We start from the raw sequence: 17,310 nt of genomic DNA on the forward strand, positions 1-17,310 counted from the left end.
TTGTCTGAAGTTACTTAATTTGAAAAAAACGACGGTCTTGAAGGCCACTGAACATCTCATTGGTCCAGATTTTCACACTCGCTAAATTATATTTTAATGGTTAAACTGGCTCTTCCCTTCAGACTTATTTTTTACTGCGGGCATTAAGGCCTCCGCTCTCCGCCCAAAAAAAAGACACCCGTGAGGAGCCGGGTCCACCGCTCGCGCTAGATTGTCATTAGTTTGACTCGCGTGACACGGCGAGGCGCTGCAGCCAATGAGCGCGCGGTGTGCGAGCCAAGTGGGAGGCAGAGAATGTTCGATGCAGACTCACAGTGCGCTCCGAGGAAGAGGAGGAACACACTCGGGCTGCCACACGCCTCTTCACAACACGGGAGGAAACGAGCATCTAAAGGCGGGTTGTTTTGGAGGGAGAAGAAGGAGGAGGATAATCCGACTGGAAGGATATTAAAAATCAGTTTAACGGCCCTTTTTTTGTCGGAACTTCCTGTTGTTGTTTTCTTATCGAGTCTGTGCTGCACTTCGGCCCGTCCTGCGTCTCGTCCGCCTCAATGCTATCAAACACAGAGCGTCGCGTTTGAGGACCGTTCAGCGGGGATGTAGCGGAGAGCAAACACACCTAAATCCGCTTAATTCGTTCAGCAGGAGTGTGTTGACATTCGTCGATGGTAAAGGACATTTTTTAAGCTGCTGTTGGTTTTTGGGAACTTGACACGTCTCTTAATATAAAGTATACAGACCGTTTTTTATATTGATGGAGGGTTACTTCATGATGACCCCCGCCTGGACGTCGTAGCTGGCCCCCTTTCTCATTTCCCACCACATTCCTTGCACATCTCCCCAATGATGACTATGAGCTCTATATCGGACTCTTTGGTCCAGCCTGATCCCTCCAAATCGGCGTTTTTGGAGTTCGGCGGCCACGGCTACCCCGGACACCAGCAGCCGTCCCCCGGCCTGTCCCACAACCATTACCCGGTCCACGGTCTGCACGCGGTCGGCCCCTCGCAGCACGACGGACCCTTCTCCTCCGGTGCCGCCTCGTACGGTCGCCCGCTGGGATACCCGGCATATCACAGCACCGTGAGCGCGCACCACCACGGTGCCTACCTGCCCTATCAGCACGGGGGTCACGGCGGCGCGCTTGGACACAGCAGACTGGAAGATGCGGGTAGGTTTGCAAGGACGTTTCATAAAAGATTTTGCACATTTTTCTTTTACATCTACAGCGTGCTCAGTGGTCGAACCTGTAAATATTTACTAAACATGGGCTTAACGACCTTGTGGACATCGCTCTGAGCCAATCAGACCCGTTTGTTTCATTAGGACGTGACTTGTGGTATTTTAATGGGCCCCGCATTTTTATATTTTAATATATGTCTTTGTGTCGCCTTAAACAAACGGCCCAAGTTAAAATGATGTTGCTTCTCAGAAGACCTTAAATGCATCAATACGCACAAACTGAATTTAAGAGAAATCCTGGGGGGGGGGGGGGGGGGGGGTGTTCTTCACAGATGTTTTATATATATATAATGGTGGAAATGGTTTCTATGGTGTAACAAAAACAACATAAAAATGAACCACAGTGGAGCAGAATAATTGGATCCACACACAGCTCGGCCACAGCGCCGTGTTTCGTGTACTTTGCGGTTGGTCGGGAGATGAGTTCAAGGCCCGCGGAGACCGTGCGACTCTCCACAAGCAGCAGCCGACACCGGGCCTGCGGTGTCCCGCAGCGGCCCGGGAGCTGCGGCCCCTCCGAACCCAAACCCTCAGCCCATCTTCTCCCGGATAACATCCGCCCCGATGCTGCTCCACACGCACACACCAAGAGGCCTGTAGTAATAATAGTAGTAATAATAATAATCACATCTGACAAGATGACCAGAAATATATATTTTTAAAGCTCATTGAACCAGAAATACTTTCTGTATTTTATAGAATTTTATTTCTTTCAAAATAAAATTCCACACCAATAACATTTGAGACAAAACTGTTTATTTTAACAATCCATTTGTAATTTAATTTTAAATTACTTTCCCCCGCTGTGATAGATAACGATGACTTGAATTCACGGACCACTCATTTAAATATAGACTTGTATGTCTGATGGCGTATGTCCTTAAGACAGTGACATTGCGGTTTTTTTTTTAAATGCAACAACGAAAAAATGATTGCGTTGATATGATTCACTTGTTTTATTAGATCCTTCATTGTTCTGATAATTGGTAGTGAAGAAGAGCGATCCGGAAGTGGCTGCTTGTCGATCGTAAAACATGTTACATTATTGCTGACAGATGTAGAGCCTGATCATGTACTGCTAATAATAATTAGTATTGTTATTATAACACCTTGTTTACATATTCAATTCGAGAAATGTTGGACTGAAGCACACGTCTTTTTCTTTCTTTCTTCTTCTACTCCATGTGCACGGCCTCAGCACAAACTCAGTAAAAGTCTGACTTCTTATTTTGTTAATTTAAAATCGTGTAAAGTTGCCACGCAGCCAAAATACAAGAAAACGGTGTAAAAAAACAAATCTTTCGTGATAATCAGTCGAAATAGTGTAGAACAGTTCACGGATGTACAAATATTGTTACACATTAAATAGAGCAGAAACATGTCAGAAACTAAACGTCTACTTATTTTACGTAAAGTGATTTCATCCCAACTCAAATTTGTGCCATTTCCATTGTTTCTATATCTACGACTGTAAATCATTTAATTCAAAGTTAAATTCGAAATTTCTTTCAGAATGTTTTTTTATGATCAATAGTGAGTGAAAGCCCCGCCTCAGCACTTTCAACTGGCGTTCTCAGCTTATCTCGACAAATAAAGTGCCGTTACTAGAAATAACAAAAAGACCCGAGCACAAGAAACACACTTGATATTGCTTTATCACAATCACGCTTCAATTTTCTAATCCTGCAAAAAAGTTGAACTGACAACATATTTCAGAAGTCCGCAACAGAAAATGCTGCATTACTTCCGTCAGCTGTGAAACATTAAACACGATAGATTATCATATTCTTTGGGATTGGCGTCGACAGCGCAGTACTTTACATGCAGCACTGCTCCCAGTTCCCAAACAAATCAAATTTAATTTCTCTTATTGGAGTTTTATAACGGTTATGAAGTCATACGCTGGTGTCCAACTGAACACGCATCCGTTTGTCGGTGAAGAACCTTCACAGAAACAAATATGGTTATTTCTGTAGTTTCTTGTGAGGGGGCTCCACTTATATACCTCTTTACATGTTTGGCCTTAATAAGGTAAGACCCATATTAAAAAAGAAAATCAATTATTGGTTTATTTTACAAGCAGGGTGGTCTGAAGGACCCTAAACAATGAAGCAAAGCCAACAAAACACACGGGTTAAAAACACAGTCGTGCTGGTCGAAAAATTCACTCGCTCACATTTTCTTTTCCAAAAAAGGTGGCCCATCTCGGAGTGCCCTTTGTGTGTCCCGTCCCCCCCCTTCGGTGTCGCGCCGCTGCCGTCCCTGCCGTCTCTGTTACAGAACCCGAGCGTCTTGTGGGGCCCTCGGCTCGTCCACAGCTGTTCTCTCCTGCCACTGCAGGCTATGAGCTCATGTCATAACAGACATCAGCGTGGGCGGACGGACACGGTTGTACAGAGAGAGAGAGAAAAAACAACAAAACAAAGTGGAAGAATTTGTCTCGGCCGGGCCGCGCGTAAAAAGGGGATTCATCTTTTCATCACACTCGTGACGTCATATTTCATGACACTGAATTGCACTTCGTGGCATTTTAAATTCACCAACATATATTCTCACAGGATTGTTTTGTTGTCGCAGAATTTTACAAATTCTGTGTTTTGAAACATCATTCAAATTCAGATTTTCGCCCACTGCTGACATCGCAGGTTGATTCCGTTTTGTGGTTGAATCCGAGATGAGTTGAACTGCTTCGCTGTCGTAAAACGGTTGAGCCCGAGTGCTCCTTTATGGTTCTTTTTTCCTGTTAAATGAATGAATGTTGCTGTTTACACTCTAACAGAGAAATCGATTCCTGGTTTTCTTTTAGATCTGACGTTCTACGTAACTTTTTTTATGGGATAGAAATGTTGTTCATAAGAAATCGTTGAAAAAAACATACGATGAATTAGGGCTGGGCGATATGGCCTAAAAAAAAAATCTCCGATTTTTTTACAAAAAATCCGATTCACGATTTAAATCGATTTTTTTCCCCCAAAATTTTTTGCAGATGACAGAAGCTGTTGAAAACAATTTTTTCTTTTATTTTGTGATGATTTTCCCAAGTAGGTTGATAAAAATAAAGTGCAAACAAAACCTGAACATTGTAGAAAGGTGCCTGTAGTATACAAAAAGTATTTGGTCACTCTTTTGTTTGCCTGAATCATTTAAATATAAAATTAAATTAAACATAACATTAAATGGCATTAAATAGTAGCCTTCCATTGTAAACAACTGTGCAAATGTAACTTTTTACAGTAAGCTTTTCTAACTGAATACACTGATACAAACACAGCATGAAATAAAATGTATGTGACCCTTTAACATTCACATTTTCAAAAGTGCAACATCTGATCTAACATCAACATAACATATTTTGCACAGTAAATAAGTGCATGTAAACAAAATCAAGTGCATTCACAACATAACCAACAGTATTAAACAGTAGTGCATGTTTTTTCTAAATATTTTTTGCCAGGAAGACAAGCCTGTCTACTACCTCTGGCTTCAGGCATGCACGGTGGCATGTAACAATGCCCCCCCCCCACACACTGAAAAGCCTCTCAGAGGGGGCACTTGTAGCTGGCACAGAGAGGTATTTCTTTGCTAAAGTACTTAGCCTTGGAAAGTTAAGTTGGTGACGCTTCCACCAGTCAAGTGGATCGGTGTCTGGGTCAACCTGCTGGACCACAGGTCAGTTGTTGCGGAGTAGAATGACATCCCCTCCAGCTCCGCAGAGATCCTTTGGCGTGTACTATTGTACAGCCGAGGCAAGGCAACGTCAGAAAAATGTTTACGGCTTGGTAGCACGTACCTGGGGTCCAAAGCTTTGAGACGGTGAATAAACCCCGGCTTTTCCACGGTGTATATGGGCACCATATCTTTTGCGATATACATCGCGACTGCATCCGTGATGGCTTTCCACCGGGCACTCTTCTTCTCATGCGGAGTACAGTTGGTGAATGTCTCCAAAATGCTGGGTTGTTTTTGTGAGGTGGCGGCGGCAGCAGTGAAGCTGCTGGCCGCCATTGTTTTAGTTTGTAAACAATGCGCGCGCACTCTACTACGGGAAAAAGGGGTGGGGGCGATTTTCTCGATTTTCAATAAAACACATCGCCTTAAAGCACACATTCGAATTAATCGATTAAATCGATTTATCGCCCAGCCCTACGATGAATTCAGTTTCTTGTTGAAGGACGCGTGAGATGAAACACTGCGACTGATGTTTTTTGGGGGGTTTTCTGTTGTGCCACGGTGAAATTCTGTCCGCCACAGAAACCCCTGTGTTGACATTTATCTCGCTCCTCTCCTCCAGAACACGAGAAGCCCACGACGGTGATCGAGAACGGGGAGGTGCGGCTGAACGGGAAGGGGAAGAAGATCAGGAAGCCTCGCACCATTTACTCCAGCCTGCAGCTCCAGGCCCTCAACCAGCGCTTCCAGCAGACCCAGTACCTCGCCCTGCCCGAGAGGGCCGACCTGGCGGCCAAAATGGGCCTGACGCAGACCCAGGTACACTTTGAGCTGGATACACTCTGAACTTAAAAAAAAGGCTAAAAATGAGTCATTGTTAGAGAGGATTCATGGAAAATTAAAAGATGATTTCTCTAATGAACGCAAGCACAAAAGGACAAAACTTAAGGAACATTTTATACTTATATGAGGAATAAAAAAATTAAAAAACCCACATTGGTGAAGGTAAAAAACGCAACTCTTCTGTGATGACAGGAGCAGGAAACATCTAATTTGAACTAAGTGTTAGCCAATTTCTCTAATTTAGGGCGTATGTGTATCATCCCACTCTCAGAATGCATGACTCACTGTGTCGTTGACTTGTTTCTGCAGATTTGAACTAAAGCGCTCCTTGGTTCTCAGTGAAACATATGTAGAAGCCTGTGTGGGTTGTAACTGTGACTCTACATTATTATGTCTGCAGTCGAGGTTAAGGGAACGACTTGGTTTGCCTCTCAATTCTCAGTGCACACACACACACACGCTCGCGTGCTGTCAAAGCCAAATAAAAGCCTCATGGTGGCCATTTTGTCTGTCAATGAACCCAACACAATGGAGGCTGTCGTGTTGGACGAATGATGCTTTTTAAGCCTCTTGAAATTCATACAGTCATTAGACATTTTCCTACAAATAAATGTCTAATTTGCTGAAGTCCATTGATATTATCCATTTGATTATAGCTCTGGAAACAATCCCCCAATCAACAGGACAGATATTGGCATTGCAGATTTATTTTTTGTTTTGCCTTCTTGCAAACATTTCCGTTCCTCTTTTCCGTCTGTGAATCACAATCTCATGAATCCGAGTTAAGACAAACGTGTCCGTGTGGCCTGTGGGGAGACTGTTTGATGACTTTCGACAGTCACAGTCGGTTTCTCTGACTGTTTCCTCATTGTCTTCAATGTAGAGTGAAATAGTTCCGTTTCACAGGAGAGTTTCTTTAAAATAGGATGTATTTTGAAAGAACTTGTGCCATTATTAACAATAAGCAGAATATAAAACACATGGACTATGTCCAGATAGTCACACTCTTGCTTTGCCTTCCCATTTATTCGATTCAGACGTCATGCTCCGTGCTACAGAGCCAAAGAGCAGTAGCAGTAAATACAGAAGCCCCAAAGTTGAGGAAAAAAATTATATTAAGTTTCACTGTGGAATATAATACCTTAAAAATGAAGATACTGCACTCTTCCTTTGGTTGATCCTCAGGAAGTAAAATAAGGAAAAACACTGTGTCTACTACCAGAATGTGTTCTTTTGGCTTCTTTGATTTGTCGTTGCTAACACGTTAGCCATAACAACTTCAAAGGATAGAATAAGTATTTTCAGCTATCAATGTTTAGCAAGGTGTCTGTCTGTCTGTCAACTAATGTTGAGTGTTTATCAAAATCAAAATACAACTTTAATGGTTTCATACATTGAAGTATGTAAAATAAAGGAACCTTAAACTTACCAGAAGATGAGATAGCAGCTAGTGAGAGCTGCTAAGTTAGCTACCTTTAGCTGCTAAGCTAGCTACCTTTAGCAGGTGTTAGCAGTTTTTCCCCCTTCTTCATGAATGGATTTAGCTACTGCCCATTTAGGTAAATTGAAGGAAAAAACTGAATTACCAAGATGTCAGTTCATTCAAATAGATAGATAACAGTTTGGGGAGAGAGAATGGGTAACTTCAGTCTCAGCTTGGCTAGCCGTTGGCTATTTCAACTTGCAGCTAGCTTTATTTTTGACACAACTCTTTATTTCGCACTTGCTCAGCATTCAGAGTAAATTCAGATATTTTCACAGAATAAATGTTTCTATGACATGATACATTTTTCATAATAAAACGTGTCGAAAAGACAGATTCAGGTCTCGACTCAAATTGGACAAAATATGTAAGCTAGTTAGGCTACTGTGTTTCTGGGTTTGTAAGGCTGTGTAGTTAAATATAACACAGCACATATAAGCACATTCAGTCTGGGACATCAGCAACAATTTCATTTAAAAAAAATGATACATACAAGCCGAAACCGTTTTCGTCATCGGTACCAGACAGCCTACGCTTCCCAATGTATAGACCGACTCTATGTAAAGATTAGCTTACCGTGTCACTGCAGAGCAGTTCTAATGTACGTCATGTAAATGTAAATCTAATAATTGTTTTAAAAGTCATATAATGCTCTGTAGCATTATCAAAGATGGGCCACATTACACGTGTGTAAAAGTGAAGGTTTTGAGTGTTGAACAGGTGTCCCATTGGGATGGATACAGTGGGATTGTTTAAATACGATACACGCACTGAGTAGCTATTAAAAGCATCTGACGTCATCGGATGAGCCGTCCTGATCCCGTATGAATTAACCACCGTAGCTATGTTTACACTGGGAGTAAGAGATGATCTGTTCGGTTGCCTTTTGTAGTGGCGAAATGGTTTGGAATGCGGTCGGCTGCCAGCCACACTCGCATGCATGTTGAAGGCAAGGCAAGTTTATTTGTACAGCACATTTCAACAACAAGGTAATTCAAAGTGCTTCACATAAAACCATTAAAAGCATCAAAACATAAGGCAAAAGAAAAGGAGATTTAAAAACAATTAAGAACATTCATTAAAACATTAAAAGCACATTGTCTGTCTGCTTTGAGGTGTGTTGGGATCAGGGAAAGTGGACTTTCACTGATTGTATTATAGTCTTTACAGTGTGTCAAGAGTTCCACTGATTGCAATTTAAGGATCTGGCTGTAGGAAGTACCACAAAAGTGGTTTGGAGTACTTTGCCAGGTATTAATAAGTCTGTCTGTCTGTGGACAGATTTTACATCACAACCATGCAAGATGATGCACTCACCAAACTGTCGTTGATTAAAAAGGTAGAGGTAGAAGATGGGTGTGGTCTGAGCATGGGTGCAGGAAGTAGGGGGTAGGAAGTGGGGAAGGGGGCCCTGGCCCGATTTGGCGTCACGGCTGATGCATGCCTCCAGGAAGAGCGCAGGGCTTTTGAAGTAAGTCTGTCACGTGACGGCTTTGTCCCCATAGACTTACATTGGCGAGTGTGCGCTTGTTCTGGGGACATGGAAAGCCGGGAGAGACGGTTTGAGTTGTAACTTTACTGGTCACCTTAATTTTCTCAAAGAAAAATTAAATTGGTCATTATCAAAGATTTTGCAGAGTCATCCGATGAGTCATCAAAGTTAGTGGTGGAAGCTAGAAAGTCTAACCTCTAATAACAGTTTGTTTTTCAATAATCTTGTTGCACACCACCAGTTAAGTGCAATGTTAATCTGTTTTTCTCAGGAGCACTTATACTCTTATATTTATACACAGCATTTTTCCATTTATGTATATTTAGTGCTGAACCCAGACTAAACTTTAGCATTAGAGCTTAAATGATTAAACATTGTAAATATGGACATTTGTGAGGGTAAAAACACATGTAACATAAAACACAATGTTGTGTGTTTCAGGCTTGTCCCTCTCTGGTGGTGACACAGCAAACAGACGGAGACACAGAACAGCTTGTGTTGAAACACTCAGTCCGCTGTAATTAGCCCGCTGTGCATATATATATAGCTGTACGAGCTCGTAGCCTACGGTGCACATACACGCATTGCTCACATGCATGGAGACACACACACACACAACCATGCATTTACTCAGACATATGTTGTGTGCATTTTCATACACATATACAAATGGAAACTCAAACACACACACACACTTGCAGATTGCGATCATGCGCCACATCTCGACCCTGCCTTCATGCCATTAGGCCGGCAGCCAACCGCTTTCCATCTAAATCTCCAATGCTCCCAGACGCTGCTGAGAAATGGCACGTAGCACGGTTCTAACATTTTTCCTTGAAACGCTCTCTATCTCTATCCATCTCTCTCACACACACACACACACACACACACACATTGCCCATACAGCTTAAACCGCCCGCCAAATGGACGCCTTCTATTTCAAAAAATCCCAGCAACCGTTTTTCACCCAGTATTCAAGAACACACACACACACACATGGCGGCACCTGGCCTGCCTCTCAGCCACCCTCCTCCGCTAATGCCGGTGTCACTGGCCCCTGCCGTCGGGGCAGCCGTCGGCTCCGTGTTGCTGCTGGAATATGAAACCAATGATTACGGCAGAAATCCTGTCACTGAGGCTGCATTAGCTTAACGTGCTGTTGATTGACTCCCGGGCTCATAACGCTCCGTGCACTCACTCCAAGGGTTTCATGAGCGCTCCGCAGGCGCTGACGCATGACAATGTGTCTGTAGATTATTGGACGATAGGGGCTTACGATCTCTCTTTTTGGATACGAGTGCAATTTACTAAATATAGAAATTGGAGAACTTGGAGAGAGAGTTTAAAGCGCGAGTTAAGTTCTTAATAAAAAAGCATTATGTGGTTTAATTACAATGGCATTGCTTCTTTATGGAGTGGTGCTTTAATTTCATGCATTTGCCACCATCCATACTAAATCCTAACCGGCTGTGGTTGACGTCAGCAGATACACTGGAACAATAGAGATCACATTAAATGTCAAGTTTGGTTTGATGAAATCATGGAGGGCTCATTTTCTTCCACGTATTTAGAGTCTATTAGAGTCTGAAATTAGATTTTTTTAGTAAAATATCTTCCATAGACCACTTCAACCGTCTTCATAAATACCTATAAAACTCCCAGGGTAATAATTTCAAGGACTTTCAGCGCGGAGGAGAAAACAGTTTTGGTGCCAAGTGTGTTTTCTTTCTTATTATTATTCTTCTTCTTCTTCTTCTTCTTCTGCCGCCGGCCGCGCAGCACCGATGCCTTTGGGCGTTCGCTTTCTTTTTCCTTCACGCCGAAGTCACAAACCAGTTTGACGCAACAGTATCACTCGCTGACTGCATGTAATTATTTATGATTCATTTTTGTTCCCGCTAAACTGACAGGTTGCCCGAGAGGCGTAGCGGTGTAATTTAATGCTCAATTTGCCAGCATGCAGGAAACCTGAGAACGCGGCAATTATGTCAACAACGCCACTGAACGGTCTCTAACCACAGACAAATGATTGAAGTGATATACTGCTCAATATTCTGTTATGTTCTCATCATATTATTTCTGTCCTATCTTAATATTCTTATCATGGGACCGCTGCCTCGTGTGTTCAAAGGAATCAACAATAACTACCCGTGTGTCTAGAGGAATCACAGTGTGTGTACTCTTATCGTGTATGCGATGGTATTCTGAGATTCTAACCTACAACACTCCTACAGAGGCGGTGTCTGTGTTAGTCACAGGTACAGTGATATTATTGTAGGCACACCTACTAATGCTGTTTTTTTTATCTATTACACTACAACTCATTATGCTAGAACCTTTTACAATCAGCAGCTCATTCAAACCTAATTGTAGGTTCCTTTACTGCATCGTCGTCTGTAGCAGGTGTGTCTGTGATTGCTGTGCCGCAATATTCACTGAGGGTGTTGCCTCTCATTATTTCGTGTTAACTTCCCTGTAGTAGTGCTGATTTCACTTTTTATTCCATGGAAGCTGGGGTGACATACCTGTTCACCTGGTGCAGCCGGATAGTTCTAGTTCTAAACTGTCAGCGATTTAGAGCGGCCGATGAGGCGGCGCCACGATTCTAAAGAACGGATATTTGAGTGAAATGGTCCGATAACCTGATCGACTGCAGTGGCAAAGTGATCCGCTCCAATTAATTTTAGGGCGACCGTGGCTTACTGGGTAGAGAGGGTTGGCTGCCAACCGAAAGGTCACCGGTTCGATCCTCGGCTGCACCGTGTCCTGTGTCGAAGTGTCCTTGAGCAAGACACTGAACCCCTAACTGCTCCCCGGGCATCTGTCACTGGCAGCCCACTGCTCCCTATATATACAGGGATGGGTCAAATGCAGAGAATAATTTCCCCACTGTGGGATGAATAAAGGAATGTTTCTTCTAAAGGAATTCCTGCCCGTTTCTTAATTGGCACTCAGTGACTTTTTAATAATAAACTAGAACATGGCTTGAGTGCACGTCCTAGTTTAAACGCGAGAGTAAATACAGACAAAACGTATTCTAATATGTGGGCGTATTAACGTTAAACTGTTAAGTCGTGTGTGCAGATGTTTTCTGGTCTTGAAACACAGATTTGTCTTGCTGTGTCACAGGTTGAATACTTTGCATTCACTGTCGTTTGGTTCCTTATATTTTCAAAACAAGTGAGCTCAACCCTGGTTTAAGTGGAGAAAAATAAGAGACGAAGCAATCATGGAGGAAGGACGGTTAAATTCAGGTTGTTTGGTTTGGCAGAGAAACAGATCTGTGTGTCGTCGGTGTAACAATGACGTAACAATGACGTGATCCCGCAGATAATCAACTCCTGAAGAAGATATTTTGGGGTTTTATCGATCAATAACTACACTGTGTGATTTTCCAGATACAAGCAGGATGTTAAAAGATCAACTCAGTCAATACTTTATGTCATTGGCAAAGATGTGTGTACGTGCAGATGTGTACTTGCCCTCTCACAGTAGTGCTGAGAGAACAGACTATGATGAACACCAATGCAGATCCCACGTTGTGAAGTGAACAAAAAAATCACAACATATCGCCTTGCACCATATGGCATGTGCAGTATTTCGCGATATATCGCCTGGTAACACCTGTATCATGATACGTATCGTATTGTCAGATTCAATACACTGCCCATATTAAATTGAACTTGTTTATTCATCCATCTTTCACGAAATTAAGGTGTTCTTGGTCGACGAAAATTGTAATTTGTTTCAACATGTTCTCAAAGTCTCACTGGGGGTTTGTAACACTGACCGTGTAACCGCAGCGTCCCCCGATATGAGTGTTAACTCTTTCCCTTTCCTTGTCCTTCAGGTGAAAATATGGTTCCAGAACAAACGGTCCAAATACAAGAAGATCATGAAGAATGGGCCCTGTGGACCTGAGGGAGACCACCTCGCCCCCCCACCCGCGTCCTCCTCTTCTCCCTGCTCTCTGTGGGACATCAGCATGGCCGCCAAAGGCGCGCCAGTGCACTCTGGAGGATACATGAACAATTTTGCTCACTGGTACCCGGGACACCAGCAGGACTCCATGCCGAGGACTCAGATGATGTGACGGCTGGAGGACGCGACACTTCAGGACAAATTATGGATTTACGTCAGCGAGTTGACTGACACCGTCACAGATCCGAGCCACTCTGGAGACAAGAATAACATAACTGGCAGAGATCAATTGCAATAAACAGATACTGTGGCTTTCCTTTAAGCGGGGGGGGGGGGGGGCTACTAAAATAAATATATCTTAACCATGACTATTTAAGGCTTTTCGTACTCCCAACTTGTCAAATACAGAAGCTTAGTCAGTTGCCCTATAGGGATGGGTATCGTTTGGGTTTTTTCCGATACTTTTGAAACGATACCGGTGCCTAAACGCTGCCTGAACCGATACTTTTTTCTTCAAATTGAACAATATCTTAACTGTTTAAAGTATACTATGAATATAAATAAATACAAAACACTTGGCTTCAAACTACAGCTTCAAACATTTTAACTTCAAACTATGAACAATATATTAACTGTTAACAGTTTACAGCATACTTAAATCAATATAAATGAATACAAAACACACACACACTCTGTACACACACAACAACTTCAAACTTCAGCAATTATTTTGCAGAAATATGAGGATATTTGGCAAAATACGACACCTCTCCTGACTTATTTTATTTTATCAGTTGGTGGCACTAATGCGCCAATTCATCGTTTGCCAACCGCCACTACACCTCAAAGAAGAATAAAGTTTTGTGTGGCTGTGTTGTTGTGCTTATGAGCGGCAGCGCTAAGTACCCGGACCAAGCGTCCGTATGTGACAAGTTGGGAGCGAGAATGTGTCGCGGCAGCAGCAACCCCAGAGTGCACTGAATAGAGCTTGTTTAATAATAAACGTATTCATAATAATTTGTAAAAACGGTGAGCGTGTTATTTCTTCTCTCAAAAAAGTGAACATAGTCTGACTTCATTACAGCCAGTCAAGTTATTTCTGCCTCCAGAGGAACTCGGCCTGCCAAGACGTTTGTGATTAAGCTACAACTCAAAGCTCATGCCAGCCCTGCGTCTCTGATTCTGGACATTTCAGGGTTTTCCGTCTATTCAGCGGCTTACGGTGTGGCGGGTACGCGTGTGAAACGAAGGGTTCTTCAGGGAATCTTTATGGATCCGAGTCAAAGGACCTTCTGGTTTGCTCACGTTCAGAGCCAGATCAGATTAAAGAACTAAAGGAAAGAAGAAAAGTTATTTTGACTGTTGTGTGTATTTTTGTACTTGTGACAGGGTGTAACACTATTAAGGGTCTGTGGAGCATAGAGACCTTTAAAGAGCCATCATGGGACGTTGATTACAGCACCAGCAGACGTTCTGATAAGGTGTATGAACAAGCAGACATTTATAAGGTACTTATAATCCCCTTTTTTTTAGGACTATATGGGAAATAGGCACTGAATCCACACGGTTACTTCATTGTATGAGTCAAATTTTATAGACATATATATTTTTTCATTCAAGGCCAATGTGCTTTTTGCCTTACGCTCCAGCTCATCAATGTTCAGTTAGTGCCCAGGAAGTGGATTTCCGGAGGCTTTGGTACATGATGGGCTACATAACAGGGATGAATCAACAGCGGCTCCATAATTGTAATTGTGAACATTTGTTGTGAACATGTTGGTTTTTTGATTCTCTGACAGATTTTAAGTTTTGGTTGCAGTCAGTTTAAATGTTTCATACCAACACTTTCTTTTTCTGCTCACCTCCTGAAGTTAATATATATATATGTATATATATATATATATGTATATATATATATATATATATATATATATATATATATATATATATACATATATATATATATGCTATGATATGTTGACCTGAATTTATTCAGCAACCTCTTAAAATACTGAATTAATATTTTTGCCAATAATCTATTGGCTATGAGTCAGGACATGCTATGTTATTTGAAATAAATCAAACCCAGTGATCATTGCCGCCCTATTCCACTTTCTTTATTTAACTTACCTCCAACGTTTGCTTTTGCACCTTTAACTCACGCTATCAACCTGAGGTTCCGGTGATGTATCGCTGAATCAACATGTTCCTGCTCAGTGTATGGGTTCCTGTGTGCTCCAGTGGCCTGGAGACACTTTTCTCTAAAGTCGTAAATCAGAAGAAGCGGGTCACGTCTTCTGGCCCGCAAAACATCTGGAAAAGCAGAAAGAGTCGTCAAACGCCGTCAATGATTTTATAAAATGACCACGTCAATTATAGGCAATTTAGGACACAGCTTGTTAAATAAAGCTTTCACTCTGACGCTGTAATTATCTGTAATTGTGAGTCGAGGGAATATCCTTCTGCCTCGGGCCTTGAAGGAAAAGGCCGGGAAGTAGTGAATTACATCCAACTGGATTACTGCGGGCTAATCCTCTCACAACAAAATGGATCTGTTGAAGGAATATTACAAAAATGCATTCGTACATTGTTGTAATATGCTGCTATAGGCTAGCTTGTGTTCTGTCTGGGGTTTCATTCTGATACTCCTTTTGGAGATTATGTAACAGAGCAGGAATCTTCACTTCATTATTATCTTGTGCTTTTTCTTTTTTTTCAAGAAGAAGAAAAGAAACTTTGTGTCTTAAAAGATTTTATTTTACATATTGTTTTCCTGGCAAAGGACTCCATGGGTTGAAAAGTATGTGGTGCTTATGAATATTTCAAGTCATATCACGCTGTAGTGTCATGCTGTGCGTCCCAGTGGAAACGTGACGATCGTCATGTGTGCTAATATAGCAAAAGGTTTGTTTAACACATTGATGGAATCACTACAGTTGGGATAAAAAACTATATATGGGCTTGTAAAAATAATGAACCGTGTAGGTGGTCTGTGTACTTTATAGGCTCTATCATGGCTGAACAATGTTACGTCTAATTCCAGCCTCCTTAAGATCCTGACAAAACTACAAACTACTTTTTTCGATAGACATTTAAGTAGTCTGTTAATATACAAGTCTGGGACCCACGTCGTCTGCAGCAATCACCTCCTTCCATCCTCAGTCAACAACGCCTACAACCCCAAAATACATCCCCCTGGCTGTTTACCGTTGTACTGACAGCATGGGAGCACACTGAGCTCTGCATGTGATAACATCTCAAATTTATATATATATATATAAGGAAACATCTCTTTCAACGTATTTTGATAGCTAGGGTTGGTCATCTAAAAAAATGTTTTGTTATATTTGTTGAAATTTTTGCAGAGCTGTAATAAGCCCGTTAAAAACCTGCCTACCTGCGGCCAAGCTGCTGGCTTGACAGCTGTGAGTATTAACAACAGCCATGTTCCTTGTTTACGTTCATTATCACAATTTTGCACACAGATAAATTCACCGAGTGTGGCCCTCATTGTGTGTATGGAGCCTCCATGCAAAACGATGCTGTTTGTCCCTGCGTGACTACGAACGGAGCCCAGTTCCACCGAGGAGTGTCAAACGTCCAATCAACGCAGATTAATCAGCCAAACCGATCACTGCGATGACCTCCAGTGTCAGATGAAGCTCAGCGTTAGTTCCATCAGGATGCCTGTCTTCATGCTTCATTCCTACACAATTTCCAGTATTGATAAGCTCTGACATTATTGGTTCCGTTATCGGTACTTGGTGCAATTTACCATCACGCTGCAGCCTCTACCCGAGCCGTCTGTGTGAAGTGAACTATGACAACTACGCTCGTTGCTATAAGTGCAATAAAACCTTCCCGTCTAATAAGCCAATATTGTATCAATACACCTGTTCAAGGAGCATAAACACGATGTGAACATGTACAAAAGAGATACAATATGTTGATCGGCTCTGTCCACAGTCTCACCATGATTTACACAACCACAGCGCGCTAACTCGGCAAATGGCGAAACAAGCTCACACAAAAGCTCAAACAAAAGGCGTCTATGTCGACCAACTGTTTAGCTTTAGTTTGCCATGTATCTTAAAAGATACCGTTGACTGTTTTCAACTTCTGGAGCAAGAACTGAACTTCTGACTCACCCAGAACCTGATGGATGTTTTATTCTTGCTTTAACTAAGTTGTCTTTATAGCTGTACTTAGGCTTGCCTCAGTGGTGATTGGACTGAATTTCTGCCTGTCTGAGGAGGTGTGATTTAGTCTCAGCTGCTGAATAGCGTTCTGATTGCAAGGGAGGAGCCTACACTCCTGGCAGACAATCAGTAGCTTGCTGTCCTTAAGCACTTCTGTAGGTTGGAAGCGTCGGGCGAACAAAGGCAACAGGGCGACTTTTTCAAGCCTGACTTCGTCAAGCTAAGACTTCTCGAACGTGTAGTTACCTCATTTTTATCTTTCAAACCATGTGTTTGCATCCGATTTCGGTCCTCTCCTCTTCTCAGTGGTCACGTAGACGTTGGGCCCCTCCCAGGTGCCGTGACCCCGCTAACCTCATTTATCCTACTCTCTCAGCTCATGTTGAGCGAGTGGTGGCGGGGGGGCTCTGGAATTGCCAGTCGGCAGTGCCGAAAGCTGAGTTTATCTCGGGCTACGCTTC

The 17,310-nt window shown here is 42.4% G+C and overlaps 1 protein-coding gene across 1 annotated transcript; it reads left to right on the forward strand.

The window, feature by feature from the left end:
* The first annotated feature begins 431 nt into the window (after nt 1–431).
* Nucleotides 432–12,856, forward strand: LOC306786675 (homeobox protein Dlx4a-like). The gene is made up of 3 exons (XM_079281517.1): nt 432–1,171; nt 5,534–5,730; nt 12,580–12,856. The coding sequence occupies exons 1-3, from the start codon at nt 844–846 to the stop codon at nt 12,820–12,822; spliced, it is 768 nt and encodes a 255-aa protein (XP_079137643.1). The 5' UTR covers nt 432–843; the 3' UTR covers nt 12,823–12,856.
* The last annotated feature ends 4,454 nt before the right edge of the window (nt 12,857–17,310 follow it).

The sequence above is a fragment of the Melanostigma gelatinosum genome (assembly GCF_949748355.1).
Source record: "Melanostigma gelatinosum genome assembly, chromosome: 13".
In the NCBI taxonomy this organism is placed as follows: domain Eukaryota; kingdom Metazoa; phylum Chordata; class Actinopteri; order Perciformes; family Zoarcidae; genus Melanostigma; species Melanostigma gelatinosum.